Genomic DNA, 21,318 nt, shown 5'->3' on the forward strand with positions numbered 1-21,318 from the left:
TACTCCACTATTAGTGACGAATTTGAGCAGAATCGATGTAAAATTTATAGTGACAATATTAGAGTTTTAGCGACAGTTGCAATTCGTCACTAATAGTTAGTAGTAACTGCAGATATAATAATTAATTTAAAACCGTCACCTAACTTATAAATTCGTTACTATCCTTCATTAATATCCTGATTTTTTGTAGTGGTATCTTCAACACATCCGCCAAAAGATTCTTTTAAAATTCCATATAAGGAAATATAAGTTATTGCATCACCTTTTAAAGAGGTTAAAAATACTAATAATGAATTTGATCAATTAGTAAGTTAAAATAATTATGCCAATAAAATGCCAATCGTCAAGAATGATTCTTGAATTTTGAAATTTATATTTGAGTTAAGATTTTTTTTGGTCAAAAAATGACTATCGACAAGTGAAATATATATATATATATATATATATATATATATATATAAATAAAAATTTTGAAATTAAATTTCAAAAATAAAATTATAAACTTAAAAGTACTTGCAAATAATTTATGCAAAACTAAAAAAATATTAATTGATTATTAAGTAAACAAAAATAATAATTATAAATATTTTAAGTAGCAAATAAAAAATTGAAAGTAACAATAAATTTATTAACATTTTTATTTAATTGAAAAAGGCATATATTAAGATGCTTAGAAAATAAAAAAATAAAATAAAAATATCATTTTTAAATATTTTTATTTATAATAACTTATAAATATTTAAATTTAATATCTCATATAATCTTAACTAGAGCACTACTATCATATTGTATCTTGTATTATAAAAAAAAAAAAAAATTAGAGTACTAATATCACATAATCTTAACTAGAATATTACTATCATATTGTATCTCGTATTTTCCAAAAAATTAATTTTTTATAAATAATTTTAACTTTCATACTTTTATATTTATAAACATATTATAAAAAATAATTTTTAAAAAGATATTTTTAAACTTTATTAAAATTAATTTTTTTGAATAGTATTATTTCCATGCAATGGCTGCAGATGTTAGTAATAAAACACAAAAAAAATAACAACTTTATTTGTAAAAATGCTTATAACTTAACAAGTCTTCTTACATTCATTTAATAGCGGATTTAAATGAATTCTCCAATAACACATTTTCGAACTCGTCCCTGTCGGAATCCTTCCTTTTCAACGCGATTGCTGAGCGCGTGTTCCAAGCACTTCTTCCCCTAGCTGGTACTTTCTGCCGAGAGGATTATCTCAAAGGTGGCCACCGCTTTCATCTCCCCAAAATCCACACAAAGGTGAGCTTTCTCTCTCTCTCTCTCTCTCTCTCTCTCTCTCCCCGCATGGCTTCGTCTTCGATTGCCACCTCCTTATATCGATTTTCTTGCTCTCGATTGGCTCCAAAATTCTTTCCATCCCCAATCCCTCTTTCTTTCCCCATCAGACCGAAGGTTGGAATCGTTGATGGTCGCCTTCTCCTGCTTCAAATGTCGGGCCTTCTCATCTCCATCTTTGTGGCATTTGCAGGGTTTGAATCGAAATCGGTTGTTTTCATCCCCAATGGCTTCGGTGTCCAAGGAATCTCCTTCCAACAACCCAGGCCTCCACTCGAGCCCCGACGAAGCCACTAAATCATATTTCATGCAACAGACTGTAAGCTCGGAATATTGTTGTTTGTTTGTTTGTTTGTTTTTATTTTTGTCGTTTTGTTTTTTTTTTTTTTTGTTTTCACTTTCAAACTCGCAGTTAGGTGTTGCTGTGAATATGTATCAATGTATGCATGTATCTGTTGTTCGTGTTAGTTGTTTGATTTGTGATTATTTGACTAGTTCTTGATGCTTATTTTCAATTTTAGATGCTTCGAGTCAAGGATCCCAAAGCCAGTCTTGATTTCTATTCTCGCGTGTTGGGCATGTCGTAAGTTCCTTTTTTTTTTTTTTTTTAAATTTCCAGTGATGCTATGTGTGTATAGTGCAGATAATTGTATCTTTACTTATTGAAGGTATGTGGTGTGTTCAAAGTTGCTACTAGTGAAAGGGTATAGGAATGCTTAGTGTTCAAGTGCTTACATGCTTTGTGTTAACTTCTCTTTTTGATAGAAAATTGTGATAACTGTTAAGCAAATATGGAAACGGAGAAATAAATATGAGACTTAATGGTCTTGATGATGATGAGCTGCAAATGAGAATGAGAGTCGCGGAAGAGCCAGCTTTCATGCGCTAGAATGATTATGCTCGCGTGCTCAATTATCCCATTAAAATGCAATGACTCCTTTGCTTCTCTATCTATCCTATGTATCTATAAATGAGAGCATTTTTGTTGTGTGAATAGTGCAAGCAAGTGAGTGAGCGAGGAGTGTGAGAGTACTGAAGGTGAGAGAAAGAAAAGTGTTAGAAGAATTTAGTTGAGTGTGTGTCTCCTGCTCTTATTTTTTTTCCCAGGTTGTAGTATATTTGGTGTACTCCGTGGACGTAGGTCAGATTAGCGAGGAGTGTAAGAGTGCTGAAGGTGAGAGAAAAAAAGTGTTAGAAGAGTTGAGTTGAGTTGAGTTGAGTGTGTGTCTCTTCCTCTTATTTTTCTCTCAAGTTATAGTATATTTGGTGTGCTCTGTGGACGTAGGTCAGATTAGACTGAACCACGTACTTGTTTTGCTTATGTGTGTGATTATTGTTCTTAAATCCCTAACAATAACTTCCTGTTCCTTGCTTAATTGAGTTAATTAAAGGAATTCAAACCTCATTTGGGTTTACTCATGATTAAATGTTACTTTAAACTTTAAAGACTGACAGATTTAAACCCAAAGTCAGCAGTCTACGTTTTGTTTGGAAGCATGGAGTTCAATTTTTTATTGGGGAAGGAAGTAGATGGTGATGGTTGGAACACAATAACCCAGGACAATGATTCCCTTTATTCGAATCAACACTAAGTAGAATAACCAATAACTGGTAGGCTTGCCAAGGTTTGGGTCCTTAATTACCAAAAATAATATTTATAAAACCTAACTAATCCCAAGTTCAGTAGAAAGTGGGGGAAGTAGGGTGTCGATCCACAGGGACTTGAAGCGCAGTTATCAAACCACTTCCAAATCAGTTTATTGTAGCCTTGTGTAGAAGAAAAGTAAAAAGGTGGTATTTTGCAATGAGTGTGAAAAAAGATGGTATTTTGCAATGAGTGTGCTAACAACTACTGGAAAGCAGATAAAATCTACATTACCCTACTCCTACAAAGCGATGGTTAGATATGAATCAGATGCTGGACGTCGTGCCTCTAACTACGTTCAATCAGGTATACATAAGAGTACTAATCTGAGCTTCTCAAGACAAAGCGGGAGAGGGTCATTCGAGGGCACACGGTAGCAAGGGTGCACCAACTGTCCAGAGTACGGTCGGGAATTGGAGTATACCCTGTCTCAACGATCCCACAAACACCTTTGCGGATCCGTAGCCAACTACTTTTACCTGACTGAAATTGTAGTAGTGCTTATCCTTATATGCAGCCTTTCATCATACACAAAGCAGTAAATCAAAAGCGAGTAAATGAAAGTAGTAAAGAGAAAGCAGTAAAGGAGAAAACAAGTAAAAAGATCATCCCTTTAGTATTCAGAATGTTTGTCACTAATGCCAGAAGGTACAAGAGAATGATTGTGTAATATACACGGAGAGTACATAAATGCCGCCGGTTGTCACAGGCTGTCGGACGCTTCATGCACAAACCGAAAACAGGAATTGAAATCTAATCTACTCCTGCTCTAACTTGGCTCTCAATGATGTCTTAGATCTCTTACTAACCTAAGAAAGGCCAAAAAGGATCCAGAGCTCATGTTCGTAGCGAATACTTATAGGCTCTAGGGTTTACAAAGTTTGTTTCACAGTCTAGGAAAGTCTGCAGCATATCTCGTGTAGAAGATCGTCGCCGTCGACCAAGTCGCTCCCATGCTCCCCTTGTGCGCGCCCTAGTCTAGACTTGCGGGAAATCAGGAATTCGAATCTTCAGTATCTTCAACTAAGTCGCACTTCAGGGTCTTGCTGGTCGAGTTGATGGTCGAGGCTTGCAGGATCTCGATCTTCAAGAATCTCAGGAACTCGACATAGTCGCCCCTCAAGGTCTCTTGGTTGACGGCTTGGTCGATGCTCTCAATATTTCTAGGCTTAGGAGACTTTAGTATCTTGCCTTAGTCGTCCTTGAGGGTCACATGGTCGACCCTTGTAGCATTTCGATCTCAGTTTGAACTTTGGAGTCTGCAGTGGAAGACTAGGTCGCCCCTGGTGTTGCTTGTTGCACCACTTGGTCCAAGAGTTTGATTGAGCATTTGATTTGAGCTTTGCGTGTTGCCAACTTCTCGTTTAGCTTCTCGGATGCTTAACTCCTCGGTTTTAACCCGTTTTTCCTAAAAGGACCAACAAACCTTGCATAGCTCCAAACAATGATAAAAATGGATAAATACATAATAAAATAAGGATAAACAAGGGTAAATGAGGGTCTAAAATCATGCATTTTAGGGATTCATCACAACCCCCAACTTACACTTTGCTAGTCCTCGAACAAAGCAAAAACTAAGAAAACTCTAAAATCCTATCTACCTCTTTTTTCGCGGGAAACGCGGTTGCATTTATCGTATGCAATAAGACTTTAAACCCGTTGGTTGATCCTAGTGAACGAGTTCTACTCTCATGAGGGTTTCTAGGGCGATACCCACAAACACCAGTTCCAGTGAACAACAGAGATGCATGCAGCCCTATCACACCTTTCCATATACAGATATATCACATATTTACAAACAGACTCTTTCACGCATGACTCCACCAAGCACACAACTTCGAAGCAAATCACCCATGCAAGTCTCAGCACAATATAATGGTTAGGAAAAGAATAACTCACAGATAATCAACCAGCAATTGCAATTCAGAGTTAATATAGTCATGTAAATCCAAGTATAAATAGGTAATATCACAATGCATGTGTAAAGTGCATGATCTTTCATACTCAAGATATCCTAGGACACCTACAGAACGGTCGTTTAACAAACGTTAAAAATATGGAGTGAACTAGTCTCAAAAGGACTCCAGCCTATGCATGAGATGTCGGGTCCTTTACCCTAACATCTTCTCACCTACTCGCCACATCCAACCAAGACCACCATAGATTAACTTTATTCATAAACTTATCGTGAATACAATAGGTGCATTGGTAAGCTGAAGACCTCTTCATATGTGTAATGGCGTGGTGTCGTGCCCTTAGCTTGACCTTTTCAACATTCATTTGGCGCAGGTAAATATTTTTTATTTCTTTTGTATCTTTTTTTATTTCTTCTGCTCATTCTTCATTTTCTTTCCTTTCATGGTCAGCTAGGACAATCATTGCAACCTTTATTTTGTTGTCTTCATACCACCAATGGGAATTAAACTCGAACAGGAGTCCATGAACTCGGTCTATCTCTAGGGATGACTTAGTCTTCACATCTTGAGTAGGCTATGAGACATAAGTTTCTATCTCCCCACTTGATGTCACCTCTAAGCTAGCAAATGCAAGAATAATGACTAGTATACAAAGAATATCGAGAAAAAGGAAAGTTGAATTTCACAAACTCATAGTTTTATCGTCAACAACTCCGGAAATGAACGTACGGCTCAATAGTACCTCACAGGGTGTCATAGTCTCCACGGTTGTTCTCTTAGCGTTCTCAAGGAACCCTAAGTGTTACAAATCACGTGTAAGTGCATTCTAGCCTTATGAGATACCATGTAAATACCAGTCGTTACACCATCATATTAACACGAATGAATCATTAGTCAATTATCCCAAAGTTTCAAAGCATAAATGGACCATATTATGCTAGACTAACACACAAGTAACTCACTACTTTGTTAATGAGCATAATAAAATCTTATATTGGTTAAACCTATGCATGTAACATGTGAGTGATATAAAAGTATGTGAAGAGTGTAAATGGAGCTAGCATGGCATAAAATAAAAAATGTTCATTAAAAGTTTTATAGTTTTTTGTCATTTTTGTGCTTTAAAATACCATGTAGTGTTTACCTACCCCCTACCCCCAACTTAAGACTTCAGTGTCCTCACTGAAGTATGGAAAGAAAGAGCCTGGAAATCATGGGAGAGGAAATACGACATGGTGCAATAAAAATCAACCAGTGTACCTGCGCAAGTAAGAAACATAAAATCCAGACATTGCATGTAATAATACATTGAAGCACAAAAGACATGGAGATACCAAAAACACCATGTATTTTCATTTTATATTCATAGGCAGTACAATGTATATAGATCATCAAGAGAACAGGTACAACCTTGCCAAAAGCATGGTGATGCACAAGACAAAAGAAAATACAAATAAGAGAAAAGAAACGAAATAAAAAGAAAAAAGACAGTATATACACAGAGAGCGTATAAAAAAAATAAAAAATCCCAAGAACTAGCCCTGGCCTAGTCTGAGTCAGTGGCACCCCCAACTTACCTATGACCTACTCTAAGGACCCTAAACGCTATCTACTCTACAATGTATAACCTATAAACTGAGAGTAGAAAGAAAAATAAGAAACATAATTAGGTTGCCTCCCACGAGCGCTAAGTTTACCATCTTCAGCCAGACGCCGTGAAAGCTCGTGTCGGATTCAACCGGGATCGATAATAAGAACCTTCTCCACTAATCCCTCACTAGCCCACTTCACACATGTCCAAGGCCTTCTCTCTAGACTAGAGGCCGAGTCACAAACAACAGAAATGTTCTCATACGGGTCCTCTAGGCCTGAGATGGAAGGGCTATTAAGCTGAAGCTTGATTGCGTCTGCGAGAGGACGGTTGACCTTAACTTGGTTAAATGAGTCCATTATGAACTCAACATTAGCTTTCTCTTTAGACTTGGTGTTCGAGTGAAGGGTTGCGTGATATGGGACTATAGGGATGTAGTGGGGCAATGCTCCATCATTGAAGGAGGTGGGTATCACATGATTATTCATCGGATTGGGGAAAGAAGGGTTGCATGGCTCAACACTGGGCTTTATCTCCATCTTCTCCCTACCTATACCTACGTCAAATTTTTTCTCAATCTTGTTGTCTACCTCCTTACCACTTCTAAGGGTGATCGCGGTTTAGGTTTGCTCATGATATATCGAATGGCTAGAAACCAGATTACTCACTACCCCTTATTGTCCTTTTGGGTTGACGAGGGACTGACTTGGCAACTTATCCTTCTCCCACCTACTCAGGGATGTAGCTAGTTGGCCCATAGTGACCTCAGGCTTCGCTATGGACTGCGAGTGGGAATGGAGCAATTGTCGATTAATTTGACGATCAGCCCTTGATACCCTTAAGGACTTTCAACACTGTCTCCTGACAAGAATCGTACTTAAGGGGAGGAGATGAATGCTGAAAAGATGATGGTCTAGGGGCATGAACGGGAGGATTCTGCTAGTTTTGATATGGGCGAGGAAGTGGAGCATTGGATGATTGTTGAGGTCTTTGAGCTTGGAAACCCGGAGCTTGTGGCCTCCAGGAGAAGTTGGGACGTTGCCTCCACCCAGAATTGTACACATTGAAGTAGGGGTCGTTTGATGGCCTGTCGTACTAATTATGGGTAGAGTTAACCTCTTCCTGCACAAGCTCAGGCTGGGGTGGCGCATGTGGGCATTTATAATAAGAGTGGGAAGGATTAGCACATATAACACACACTTCTGCACATGCCGTGGGTTGCAGTTGTTGTCCTAAGTACAAGACCCGATCTAACTTTTGAACTATAGTGTGCAGGGTGGTTGCTAGGTCATGGCCTGTGGCCAACTCATAAACTCCCCTAGATTTTGAAGTGGACAGTTTAGAGGGTCTATGAGCAGCAACATCATGCTGGTGAGAATTCTCGACGAGATTCTCGAAGAGAACCCATGCCTCATTCTCGTGTTTAGTGAGGAAAGTACCTCCACAAGACGCATCTACCATGGACCTATCTCTCTTGGCCAACTCTTCGTAGAAAGTTTGGACCAATTGCCACTTAGGAACCTGATGGTATGGGCATGTATGTAGAAGGTCCCTAAAGCGCTCCTAGGTCTCGTAGAACAGTTCCTTATCCGCTTGAGAGAAACTGGTGATTGCTCACTACAGCTGATTAGTCTTCCTAATTGGGAAATGCTTTTTCAAAAACTCTTGTTGCATGGTGGCCCAGTCAGTCACCGAGTTTGGCTCTAAGGACGTTAGCTAATATTTGACCTTATCCTTCACAGAGAACGGGAAAAGCCTTAAGCAGAGAGCATCATCACTAAAATTTTGGATGTGGATGATGGAACAAATCTTGAGAAATTCATCTAGATGCTTATAAGGATTTTCGTTAGAATTCCATAAAATGGGGACGCATCGAGATGATAGAAGTCTTTATCTCAAATTGCGCCGTCTGAACATTTGGATATTAGATGCAAGACGGCGAAGTGTATGTGTTGGGCACAAAGTAGTCCCCAAGAGGCCTAAGTGGTTCCTTCGCCGCCACAGGTTGGCGGGGAGCTTGGGGTTCTGGTATTTGAATAGAGGGAACCGGTGGACGTTTAACCATTACTTTAAGTTCAGATGACTTTGCAAACTCATGATTCGAAGTGGGTATTAAGGGACTTACGGGATCTCTCAATCTCGGGGTCTGTAGGAACTATCTCGGGCTCCAAAGAACGCAGACCAAACATACACACTTTAAGCACACAAATGTAAGACTTCAGATTCGGCAAACAAAAACAAAAATAAAAAGAAAACAAAGAAAAACAAAGCAATAATACTCTAAAATGGTAATTGGTCCATAACCGTAGCCAAGTCCCCGACAATGGCGCCAAAATTTGGTAGGCTCGCCAAGGCTTGGGTCCTTAACTATCAAAAATAAAATTTATAAAACCTAACTAATCCCAAGTTCAGTAGAAAGTGGGGGAAGTCGGGTATTGATCCACAGGGACTTGAAGCGCAGTTATCTAACCACTTTCAAATTAGTTTATTGTAGCCTTGTGTAAAAGAAAAGTAAGAACGTGGTATTTTGCAATGAGTGTGAAAAAGATGGTATTTTGCAATGAAAGTGCTAACAACTACTAGAAAGCAGATAAAATCTACGTTACCCTACTCCTACAAAGTAATGCTTAGATATGAATCAGACGCTGGACGCCGTGCCTCTGACTACGTTCAACCAGGTATACATAAGAGTACTAACCTGAGCTTCTCAGGCCAAAGCGGGAGTGGGTCATTCGATGGCATAGGGTAGCAAGGGTGCACCAACCGTCCGGAGTACGGTTGGGAACCGAATTATACCCTGTCTCAACGATCACACGAACACCTCTGCAGATCTGTAGCCAACTGCTTCTACTTGACTGAAATTGTAGTAGTGCTTATCCTTATATGCAGCCTTTCATCATACACAAAGCAGTAAATCAAAAGTGAGTAAATGAAAGCAGTAAAGGAGAAAGCAAGTAAAAAGATCATCCCTTTAGTATTCAAAACGCCTGTCACTAAGGTCATAATGTACAAGAGAATGATTGTGTAATATACACGGAGAGTACATAAACGCCGCCGGTTGTCACTGGCCATCGGACACTTCATGCACAGACCGAAAATAGGAGTTGAAATCTAATCTACTCCTACTCTAACTTGGCTCTCAATGACGTCTTAGGTCTCTCACTGACCTAAGAGAGGCCAAAAAGGAACCAAGAGCTTATGTTCATTGTGAATACTTGTAGGCTCTAGGGTTTACAAAGTTTGTTTTACAGTTTAGGAAAGTCTGCAGCATATCTCGCATAGAAGATCGACACCGTCGACCAAGTTGCTCCCATGCTCCCCTTGTGTGCACCCTGGTCTAGACTTGCGGGAAATTAGGAATTTGAATCTTCAGTGTCTTCGACTAAGTTGCACTTCAGGGTCTTGCTAGTCGAGTTTATGGTTGAGACTTGCAGGATCTCGATCTTTAGGAATTCTCAGGAACTTGACATAGTCACCCTTCAAGGTTTCTTGGTTGACGGCTTGGTCCATGCTCTCAGTATTTCTAGGCTCAGGAGACTTCAGTATCTCACCTTAGTCGCCCTTGAGGGTCTTGCAGCATTTCGATCTCAGCCTGAACTTCGAAGTCTGCAGTGGAAGACTAGGTCGCCCCTGGTGTTGCTGGTTGCACCATTTGGTCGAGCAAAACCTTCTTTTCCTTTGATGATTTGGAGCTTCAGGAGTTTGGTTGAGCATCTGATTTGAGCTTTGCGTGTCCCCAACTTCTCCTTTAGCTTCTCGAATGCCTAACTCCTCGGTTTTAACCTATTTTTCTTGAAAAGACCAACAAAACTTGCATAGCTCCGAACGATGATAATACTGGGTAAATACATAATAAAACAAGGATAAACAAGGGTAATGAGGGTCTAAAATCATGCATTTTAGGGACTCATCCATCAATAACCAAATACCTTAAGCAATCAATAATATAAAATCATCCCCAGACTCAAAAGGACATCGAGATTTTGTGGAAACTTCCTTCAATGTGAAGGGAAAAACCATAAGATCAGAGTTTGCTTCCAATTGTCCACTATGTCAGAATATTAGGATTGCAATAAGTATTTTCTAGTCAAAACTAGGGACTTGCGTCTACAACAATCATCAAGAACAACAAATTCTTGGCATCCAATACATAAAAGTCATCATTTTAGTGAGCATCGCTTCCGCTAGTGTTTGTGATGCGGAGAGGGCTAAAGGTTAGGAGCCCAAGAATAAAGGAGTGGGCAGAGAGTTGGGTGGCCTATGGATTATATGCATTACTTTAAATTTGGGTCAACTGTTGGGTGCAATGGGCTTGACCTCAAGGTATTTAAAGGGCAACTTGCTCTAACTAACTTGTTTTCTCTAAAGCAGGCCCAAGACTTACATTAGGCTTTGTGAGGTAATTATGTTAGATGTTAGGTCCAAAGCCTAGTGGAGAATTCCCATTGAGCAGGTGGGTAAAGTGAGGAGGTGGAGGAGAAACAACTTCATGGCACCTCTTCTATGATAGGGGTGGATTGGGCCATTGAGCAACACAATATGATATTTGTTGGGCAAATGGATGGGGGAAGGGGTTTATTGAAGATAAATGAGTTTATCAGAGGCATGAAGGATGGTTGCCAGGAGGCTCTTATGGAGGATGATCGTTTGACGGTTTGAAATTTGAACAAGATGATGCAAGCTTCAATCATGACAAAGTGAGGATGGATGGGGGAGACTTAGGTTACTAAAAAGGCAAAAACATTAAAGGTTTATACTTGTGGAGGCTGAAGAGGAAGAAAAAAAGGATGACTCAATTGAGAAGAGTCTCATTGCTAGTTAAATTCCTCAAAAAACACAATGATGGTAATTTTACATTCAGGATTCAAGTGGGTTGAAAATAGATTTAAAGAAAAAGATTAGTGGGGAAATTTCGTTGGAGAAGAAGTGGGGCGATGTATTATATGAAAATGAAAGGCTATTCATAGATGAGGTTCGTGAACAACTTGGTAATGAGTTAGATGATTTTGAATTTATGGGGCCTTATTCCTTGCAATCCTCACCTCCAATGGATGATCTAGAGGGAGTTCTTGGCTTGAGGAATGATGGATTAGAAGAGGTAGAAGACAAGATTGAGCAGAATGAGACCATTGCTGATTTTGTGTCATGTATTCAACATATGCTGGATAAATAAGGTATGCAGTTAGTTAACTCAGAAGGAAGTAAGCCTGCGTGGATGGAGGCATAATTAAGGCTAGGAAGGGGCTACAGGAATTGGCTAATTTGCAGTGTTCCATCAATTACGATGGGAAAGGTCTGAAAAAAGGTTTTCTTTGTTCATGTTTTGTTTAGGCTTAGGTCTTGGGTGGAGGGTAATAGTGGTTCAGATTGTGGGCAGTTATGGTATGCGGTGGTCTTTAATTTTTGTTCTTATTTTCTTTGAGGATTCCTTAACCTTTCTTTCTTGTATCCTCTTTCTCTCTTGGTATATCTGTTAGGACCGGAGGAGCCCATGGGTGGATTTGATACACATGGGTGAACACCAACTTGACCCAAAAGCTTAATCCTATTGCGTTTCCAACTTATCACGCGTTTCCAGCTCAGCTCTAGCTCCCCTGGCTGTCTCCTGGCTCCAGCTACAACAATATCCTTTATTATTATCTAATTAGAAAGAAAACAACTAGTTGGAAACAAACAAGAATGAAATATGGGAAGGACTCAACTGAAAATATAGGCTGGTGTACGAGCAATTAAAACCGCCTTTGGAGAGCTCCAAATCACAATCACACCTCTCAAAATGAAGAAGCACAAGTTATGAACATGATGTCAAAATTTCACCTTAATCAAATTGGATGAGAAATCACCATTTGAATGTCAAGAACAAGCTAACTGCGCAGTTCTTTTCAACAAGCTTTTTCGTTCTCATTCTCTCACCCTTCTTAGCTTTTCTTAGGCACACACAAACTAAGGGGCTGTTTGTAATTACTGTTAAAAGTTATGAAAATGAAAACTAAAAGCGAAAATTTAAAACTAGAAACAAAAACAAAAATCGAAAACCAGCAACCTATTTGGTTAGCATTTCTAAAACTAATACAAATTAAAAATTTGATTAAACAAATGCTCATTTTTTGTCCTTGAATCAAATACAAATTTAAAGTATGATTAAAATAATAATAAAAAAATGAAAACAACAACAATAACAAAAACAAAACCAAGCCTTAAGTCCTAGGTGGGGTTGGCTATATGAATCCTTTTCCGCCGATTTATGCGATCATGAACCATTTCTTTTAACAAATTCAGGGCTATGATATCCTTACTATCTCATTTCAAGTTATTTTAAGTCTATCTCTACCCCTTCTACTGTCCCCTACGATAACTAACTCACTCTTCCTCACTGGTGCACTATGTGGCCTACGTTGCAAGTGCCCAATCATCTTAGTCGTCCCTCATCTTATCTTCTATTAAAGCTACACCTACCCTACCGCGAATATGTTCATTTCTTAATTTATCTTTCAGCTTGTTGACCCTATAAGGCTTAACATTCTATTTTGATGCTAACAAACAAGTGGAACTTAACATATTTGGTTAAGTGATGATATTTCAGGATTTAAGAATGAGAATACAAAGTAAAATGATCACAATGAAGAGTCAGCATGGATGCAAAGATGATCAAATAAAGCTTGAAGAATATGAGAGCATAGATGTTAAAGAACTTAAAGTATATCAAAGCTTGAAGAAAAGCAAGAGAGCCAAAGAAAAGTAAAGCAAGAGAGCTCAAAGGAAAACAAGCATGAAGACTCAAGCATTTAGAATGTCAAATGTCCTAAGAAGTCTTTATGTAAGTGTTTCATATTTTAAATATCTCTTGAAATATGTTGAAGCTCATTAAGGTGCAACAAAGACTTAGAGACCAGTTTTTTAAAACCCTGGAAAATGTTTTTGAAAAGTCACATTTAAGTTTTTCAAATAACAAAAGGTTTAAAAGCTTAAAAAAATAGAAGTTTTGAAAAATTGACTGGGCAGTCGACTGACCAAGATTGCTTTGAAATTTGTCAGCCGACTGACAAAAATTTCCAAGTTGAATAATTGTCCAGCCGACTGACCATTTTGACTAATGATCAGTCAGCCGACTGACAAGCCTAGCCGACTGACACTTTTGAATTGTGTTCAGTCAGCCTACTGACAATTTAATGGAATTAATTTCTGGTAGACAGAAAGGTCTCGGCCACTTTTCCAGCCGACTAACCCTGTATAAAATGCTTACCCAGTCGCCTGTTCAGCCGATTGATCCTATGAGAATTCAAATTTTGAACTTCAACAGGAAAATTCTAAAAATTAGTTTTTCAAATGTGAACGTTATAAAAACTTGATGGACACTCCAAGTAACTTGGGAAACAAGAAAACTAACCCTAAAAAGTCTATAAATATCCTTTAACCCAAGGAATTAATTACCCAAGCTTAATATCAGCATTCAAGCTCTCTAATTTCAATCCTCCCTTGCTCACTCATTGCAAAATTGATTTGCTAAGATAATCTGAAGTGCTGAATCCATCCTACTCTGGTCTTTACTGCTGATATTCATCTAGAGAAGGAATTGGTGAATTCTATACTTGAGCTTCAGTTCTATTTCATATTGATATTTGAACATTGAAGTGCATAGTGATTGAAATTGTACTAATCTGCTTTGTGTGAAAGCATTATTGTACGCAACTTTTGTTTCTTGTTTCTTTGACGATTCTAGGTTGTTGGATCATTGACCAAGTGTGGGGTATCGCTTGGAGAGGTGCAACTCTAGCCTATTGAAGGAGTGACCGAGTGTGGGGTATCACTTGGAGAGGTGGTGCTCTAGCCTACTGAAGGAGTGTGTAATGGTTTTGTTCCGCCTAGAAAGGAATTGGTTTAGTGAATCCTTAGGTGGTTTGCCTAAGGTGAGGACGTAGGCTGGGGATAAGCTGAACCTCATAAAAACCCAGTGTTATTCTCTTTCCCTTACTCTCTTTATTTTCAGCATATATTAATTGCGTGAATGATTTAAATTTCCTAATCATAAAAACTATGTGGATTGGATTTTAAATAAGCTGAAGTGTAATTTGGTTTTGGGATTGCGGAAACCGAAAGGGAGAACGTTGGTTGATCAATACTTTGTGGAAACCTCAAAGGGAGTACGTTGATTGGTTTACACCCAAAGAAAAATTAACCAAGAGTTTATTTAATTTATGAGTTGTTGGGAATTTGAGTTGTGGTTTGCATTGAAGAAACAAATTTCATTACTACAGGGCTTAAATCAAATTTATATACACAGGGCTGTTAACAAAAGCTGAGAAACAAAAGCTTTTTTGATTGAATATTTGATTGATTGAATATATTGTAGTTGAATAGTTTAAAGTTTGGTTGATCAGTTGGTTACTTTGTTGGTGAATGATTGTGGATTGAATATTGTTTTTGAAAATTGAATAAAGACTTAAGTATTTATTGTGTATTGGATAAATCAACAAGAAGTCAAGAATTCATTAAAAGAATTAAAAGAGGTTAAGAATTCATAAAAGGTTTAAAAGAAAATTTTAATAACCCAATTCACCCTCACTCTTGGGACTACACCTTAGTTTTCATAGCGTCATACCACTCATCCATTTAAGCATTCTCATTTTGGCAACTTTTACTTTTTGGATATTCAGTTTCTTCATCGCCCAACATTCTGATCCATATAGCATAGTTGGTCTTATAGCCGTCCTATAAAAATTCTTTTTTAATTTTAAGGGTATTCTACGATCAAAAAGCACACTTGAAACACTTCTTTCATTTTACTCAACCTGCTTTAACTCTGTGCATTACACCATCTTCTATTTCTTCTTTAGCTTGCATAATAAATCCAAGGTATTGAAATCTACAAGTGCTATTTATTTCTTCATCATCAAGTTTAATTTTGTCTCCAATATTCCTTCTATAATTATTGAAATTACATTTCATATATTTTGTCTCATTTCTACTTATCCTAAAGTCTCTAGATTCCAAAACTTCTCTCCATAATTCTAACTTAGTCTCTACTCCGCCCCTAGCTTCATCAATCAATACAATACCATCTGCAAGCAACATACACCATGGAATCTCATTTTGAATGCTCTTAGGTAGTTGGTCCATCACTAAAGCAAAAAGATAAGAGCTCAAAACAGATCCTTGATGTACACCTATAGTGATTGGAAATTCTCCTTACACTAGTCATTACTCCATCGTATATATTTATAATGACATCAGTATACTTACTACATACACCTTTTTTTTTTCTAAAACTCAACATAGAACTTCTCGAGGTACCCTATCATATGCTTTCTCTAAGTCAATAAATACCATATGCAACTCCCTCTTCTTTTTCGTAAACTTTTGCGTTAATCTTCTTAAAAGATATATAGCTTCTGTGGTAGATCTCCCAGGCATAAAGTCAAATTGATTTTATGAGATTTTCGTTTCTAGTCTTAATCTTTGTTCAACTACCCTTTCCCACAGTTCTATAGTATGACTCATAAGTTTAATTCCACTATAGTTATACAATTTTGAATATCTCCTTTATATTTTTATATAGGTATGAAAGTGCTTTTCCTCCATTCATATGACATTTTCTTAGTTTTGATAATTGTGTTAAATAAATTAGTTAACCTTATAATTTCGTTATCACCTAAGTGCTTCTAAACTTCAATTGGGATGTTATTTAGTCTTATAAATTTTCCATTTTTCATCTTTTTTAGTGCAAACTTTACTTTGTTAACTCTAATTTTGCGAGTAAATATCATATTTTTAATATTTTCCTCATTTGTCAATTCTAAGTTTAAGCTTTCTATTTGGTTTTCATTAAATAACTTCCTAAAATAACTTCGCCATTTATCTTTTATGTCTTCGTCCTTAACCAAGACAATATCATCCTCACTTATTATACATTTTACATTTCCTAAGTCCATACTCTCCCTTTCTTTAGCTTTAACAAGTTTAAATATATTTCTTTCCCCTTCTTTTATATCTAATCTATCATACAAACTATTGAATGATACGTGTTTAGTTTCACTAGCATACTTTTTTGCATCTTTTCTCGCCTCTTTATACTTTTCAAAGTGACCCATGTTTCTACATTTTTTCCACGTTTTATACCAATTTTTTTTTTTGTCTTTATGACTTTTTGGACATCTTTATCCCACCACCAACTGTGTTTGCTATTCAAGAATCTTCCCCTTGATTCACATAAAATCTCTTTTGCTATCTTTTTAATAGAGCTAGCTAATCTACTCCAAAGAGTATTTGTATCTATCCCATCCTCTATAATCTAATCTCCATATTTGATCATTTTATCTTTAAATTTTATTATATTTTCTCTCTTTAGGTTCCACCACCTAGTTCTCTTATACTGGTTTATTTTTTCTTTTTTCTTCCATTTTTTAATACATATATCTAACACTAAGACTCTATGTTATGTGGTTAGACTTTCACCCCGGAATAACTTACAATCTTTGTATGATAAAGGATCTACCCTCCTAGTTAAAAAAAAAAATCTATTTGACTTCTATTTTGTCCACTTTTAAAGGTTATTAAGTGTTCTTCTCTGTTCTTAAAGCAAGTATTCATTGTAATAAAATCATATGACATAGCGAAGTCTAAGATCATCTCCTCAGACTCATTTTTGTCTCCATATCCATATCCTTTATGTATCCTCTCATAACCTTTATTATCTCTTCATTCAAATCTCTTCCTATGAATATTTTCTCAGTCCTTGGTATGCCTTGTGTAATACAATCCATATCTTCCCAAAATTGTCTTTTAAGATTTTTTGCTAAGCTTACTTGAGGAGAATAAGCACTAATGATATTTATTATTTCTTGGCCTAATACCGTCTTGATTTTTATAATTATATCCCTATTTTTTTTACATCAACAATTCTATCTTTTAAGTTTTTGTCTACAATAATTCCTACTCCATTCTTATGTTTTTCTTTTCTAGTGTGCCAAAGTTTAAATTCTAATTTATCAATTTCTTTTACTTTCTCCCCCACTCGCTTAGTTTCTTGAAGGCAAATTATATTAATTTTTCTTCTAATCATTGTGTCTACAATTTCTATACTTTTAGCCGTAAGTGTCCCTATATTCCAAGTTGCCAATCTAATCCTAGTTTTCTGAACTAGCTTCTTTACTTGCCCACGTCTAGAATGATGCAGGAATCCTCGCATATTTGACACCATACTCGGACGTTGACACAGTGCATTGCTTTGGGGAGACGACCTAGCCCACCCTTGCCCACTTTTTGCTACACTCGGGTGATACAAGTGCAACACGTCTCTCATAAGGGATGCTCTAGCAAATATTCGGTAAGGATTCATATCATAGTTTTGACAAATTTTATGCTGGTTGTCAGCTACCTAACGCAATCTCCCTCCTTTACCCGGCCCTGAGATCGACTGTGTGTGAAAAAATTAGGATATTAAGTGCATCACAAGCAGAGTTATTAAAATAATAAAAGAACATGATAATAAAAATTAAAAAATACTATAATAAAAAAAATATTATATTTATTTTATTTGATTATTATATTTCAATATTCACCGTACAAGAATAATTTCATTGTACATGACAATTGAAATTTAAAATGGCTAGTATTATTTAAAATTTTTTTTTTGAAATTTTATTGGCATTTTATTTTACTTGTATTTTAAATTTATATGATCTTTTAGTTTAATTTTAATTAAAAAGTATGTATAGATGATCAAATAAAAAAGAAGTTAATTTTGGATGTTAAAATATTCTAACAATAGATTGTTGAAACAACTGAAAACCATAAAATCGGGTTTTTCAGTTTTTTTGCAAATAGTTGAAAAAGAACAAAAGAAGCAAAAGTATGGCAATGCAAAGAAGCGAGTTTTCATAATTTGTTTCTTCACTATATAGAAACGAAAACCGAAAAACCAGAAAATAGCGACGATACCAAGCATACCATAAAGCTTCAAGCTAGCCTTTGCTTCCCTAAGAATTGATCTGACTTCTTGAAAGATGACCATTCATCTCTTAAAGAAAATTATAAAAAAAAGAAGAAAAAGGCCGTACCCAGTGCACAAGGCTCCCACTTTGAGTGGGGTCTGGGAGAGGTGGATGTCGGCAAGCCTTACCTCCATTTTTAAAGAAAATTAAAGCCATACCAAAATATCAAATTCAATTGCATGGCCATCCAACCAAGCAGGCTGCCACTTAAATAAATATCATCTATCACTTGGGCATGGACCAAGACCTCCAAGTGGACCACTCCAAAAATATGGGCCATCATCCGCTTAGGAGGGATACTCAATAAATTCCACCCTCTTGATTATGTTGGAGTTCATCGTTCTAACAATCTCACAACAAGTTTCATGTTTCTTCCTTAAAGAAGGATTTCATCATGATGTCTGAACCATTGTCGTTAGTATGGATCCTTTCAATTTCAAACAAACCAGAATCAAATGCACCCATAATTCTATGGTGTTTCATGTAAATGTGTTTTAGTCTAGAATTAAAAGTTCTTAGATGAATTGCAGTCTTAATGTCACAATGCAACACATAACTCTCTTTCTTGAACTCAAGATCCTATTAAAAACTTTTCATCCACAAAACATCCTTGCAAACTTCGCTAGTTGTAATAAACTTTGCTTCGGTTGTAGAAAGCACAATACATTTTTTTAACTTCTATTCCAAGCTACAACTACCCCTGTGAAAGTAAACAAGTAACCCAAGATAGACTTTCTAGTAACAATATCTCTAGCCAGTCCATGTCTGCATGGTTTTTGATTCCCAAAGCAAACACATAACATATAGGACCTTGGAATCTTGGAGATAACTTGGAATCGATTTCATAGCATCCACTCCCTACCAAGGTTAGAGAGAAGTTTTCTAACAAAACCAACAAACAATCTATTTGTGGTCTTCTGCAACATATATCAAACTTCCAATTGTTTAATCTTATGGAACACTTACACAGGTGGCTGGGAAGTCGAGGAAGATTATGAGAGATTTCCTATGGTTGGGTATTGGTGAAAATTAGAGGGATCATTTAGTTAGTTGGGATGTTGTTAAGAGGCCTAGATCAGAGGGTTTTTGGGGCTTGGTAATGTGGTTTCTAAGGACATATCCTTAATAGGGAAATGGTTATGGCAGTTTTCTTTAGAATCCAATTCCCTATGGCACAAGGTAATACCGAGTAAATATGGAATACAAAAGAATAGATGGGATTCCAAAGGGAGTGGCAATGCCACTCATGTGAGTCCTTGGAAGTTTGTTTCCTAGGTTGCTAGTCTTTTCTTTCCTTTCCTCTCACTCAATTTAGAGTAGTTATGGGGATCAAATTCAATTCTTGGTGGACATTTGGGTTGGTGAGTCCACATAGGAGCTGTTGATGCTGCATCTGTTTAGAGTTTCCACTGTTTACAATGCACCGATTTCAGGATTTTATTCTTTTGATGGGGTTCTCTTTCTTGGAATTTTTATTTCTTTAGAAGTCTCAATGAAAGAGACGTTGGTGAGTTAACTCTGCTATTAGGTGTGCTGGATTCTTTCGTGCCAAATTCATAGGGGATACAAGGCTTTGGATTGAGGACACTTCTTTCTCTTCAAAGTCTTTCTTTTCCAAATTTCTTAAAATCCATATATCCTAGTGCTTTCCTCTTACACAAAGCTGCTTGGAAAGCAAAGATTTCTTTTAAAATCTACGCCTTCATTTGGACTTTAATTCTTCACAAGGTCCACACAAAATGATATGCTACAAAAAAGGAGGCTTCACAAAGCTGTTAGTCCAGACATGTGTATGCTGTGCAATGAGTCTAATGAGACTATTTGACATTTATTCATTCATTGTAAGGTAGCAGGATGCATGTGGAGGAACTTGTATTCGGAGGAGGAATATTATAGACCAATGTTAGAGGGGTTGGATTGGAATCCTATTGCTGTTGATCAGAAGAGTTGGTTAGAGGGACCCTTTGAAGAGGAGGAAGTGAAGGGGGTAGTTTTTGGTATGGATAGGGATAAGGCCCCAGGCCCGGATGGTTTTAGCATAGCTTTTTTTCCGAGATTGCGAGGAGGTTTTTAAGGGTGATTTGCTGAAAGTTTTTACGGAATTCTTTGGTAATGGGATTTTGAGCAAAAACATCGACTCCTCTTTTATTGCCTTGGTGCCTAAGAAGCCTAGATCTTTAAGGTTGAGGGTTTTAGACCTATTAAGCCTTGTTTCTAGTGTATATAAAATTTTAATGAAGTCTTAGATAATAGGATGATTGAGGTGCTTGTTGATACCATTTCTACTGCCTAGAGTGCGTTTTGGGGGGAGGCAAATAGTGGATGCTACACTTGTGGCTAGTGAGGTGGTGGAGGATGTTCATAGGAATAAAAAGTGTTTTTGTCTTTAAATTAGATTACGAGAAAGCCTATGATAGAGTGAGTTGGAGCTTCTTGGATAAAATCCTTGAGAGAAAGGGCTTTGGTGACCGTTGGTGTTGGTGGGTTAGGGGCTGTTTATCTAATATGTGTTTCTTAGTGATTGTTAATGGTGAGCCAGAATCTTGCTTTAGAGCTTCTAGGGGCATTGGATAAGGTGACCCTTTATCCCCTTTTTTATTTATTTTTTGCAGCTGATGTGTTAAGCAGGATGGTGAATAGGGCTGTAGAAAGGGGTTTGGTTAAAGATCTAGAAGTAGGAAGAGAGAGGGGGTGGTGATTTCTCATCTTCAGTTTGCTGATGATACCATTTTCTTCCTTGACAATCATAGCCCTTCCTTTAGGAGAATCTTGGGTATTCTTCAAATTGTGTAGGGCCTTAAAATTAATATGGGGAAGAGTGGAATAGCATCTTTGAATGTGCCCAT

The 21,318-nt window shown here is 37.1% G+C and overlaps 1 protein-coding gene across 8 annotated transcripts in view; it reads left to right on the top strand.

Moving 5' to 3' along the window:
* The first annotated feature begins 1,120 nt into the window (after nt 1–1,120).
* Nucleotides 1,121–21,318, top strand: part of LOC131148659 (lactoylglutathione lyase) — a 50,202-nt gene continuing 30,004 nt past the window's right edge. For 3 of the 8 annotated variants that reach the window (XR_009135047.1, XR_009135049.1, XR_009135048.1), the window contains exons 1-3: nt 1,145–1,294; nt 1,524–1,649; nt 1,852–1,913. Coding sequence is in view for 2 of the 8 variants with exons in the window: in XM_058098521.1 (XP_057954504.1) it covers nt 1,340–1,447; nt 1,524–1,649; nt 1,852–1,913 (296 nt within the window). In the remaining 6 variants the exon portion in view is untranslated. Of the gene's footprint in view, nt 1,448–1,523; nt 1,650–1,851; nt 1,914–21,318 lie in introns of all 8 variants that reach the window. The other 5 variants (XR_009135044.1, XR_009135045.1, XM_058098523.1 and 2 more) reach the window with 4 other exon arrangements.

The sequence above is a fragment of the Malania oleifera genome, chromosome 2 (genome assembly GCF_029873635.1).
Source record: "Malania oleifera isolate guangnan ecotype guangnan chromosome 2, ASM2987363v1, whole genome shotgun sequence".
In the NCBI taxonomy this organism is placed as follows: domain Eukaryota; kingdom Viridiplantae; phylum Streptophyta; class Magnoliopsida; order Santalales; family Ximeniaceae; genus Malania; species Malania oleifera.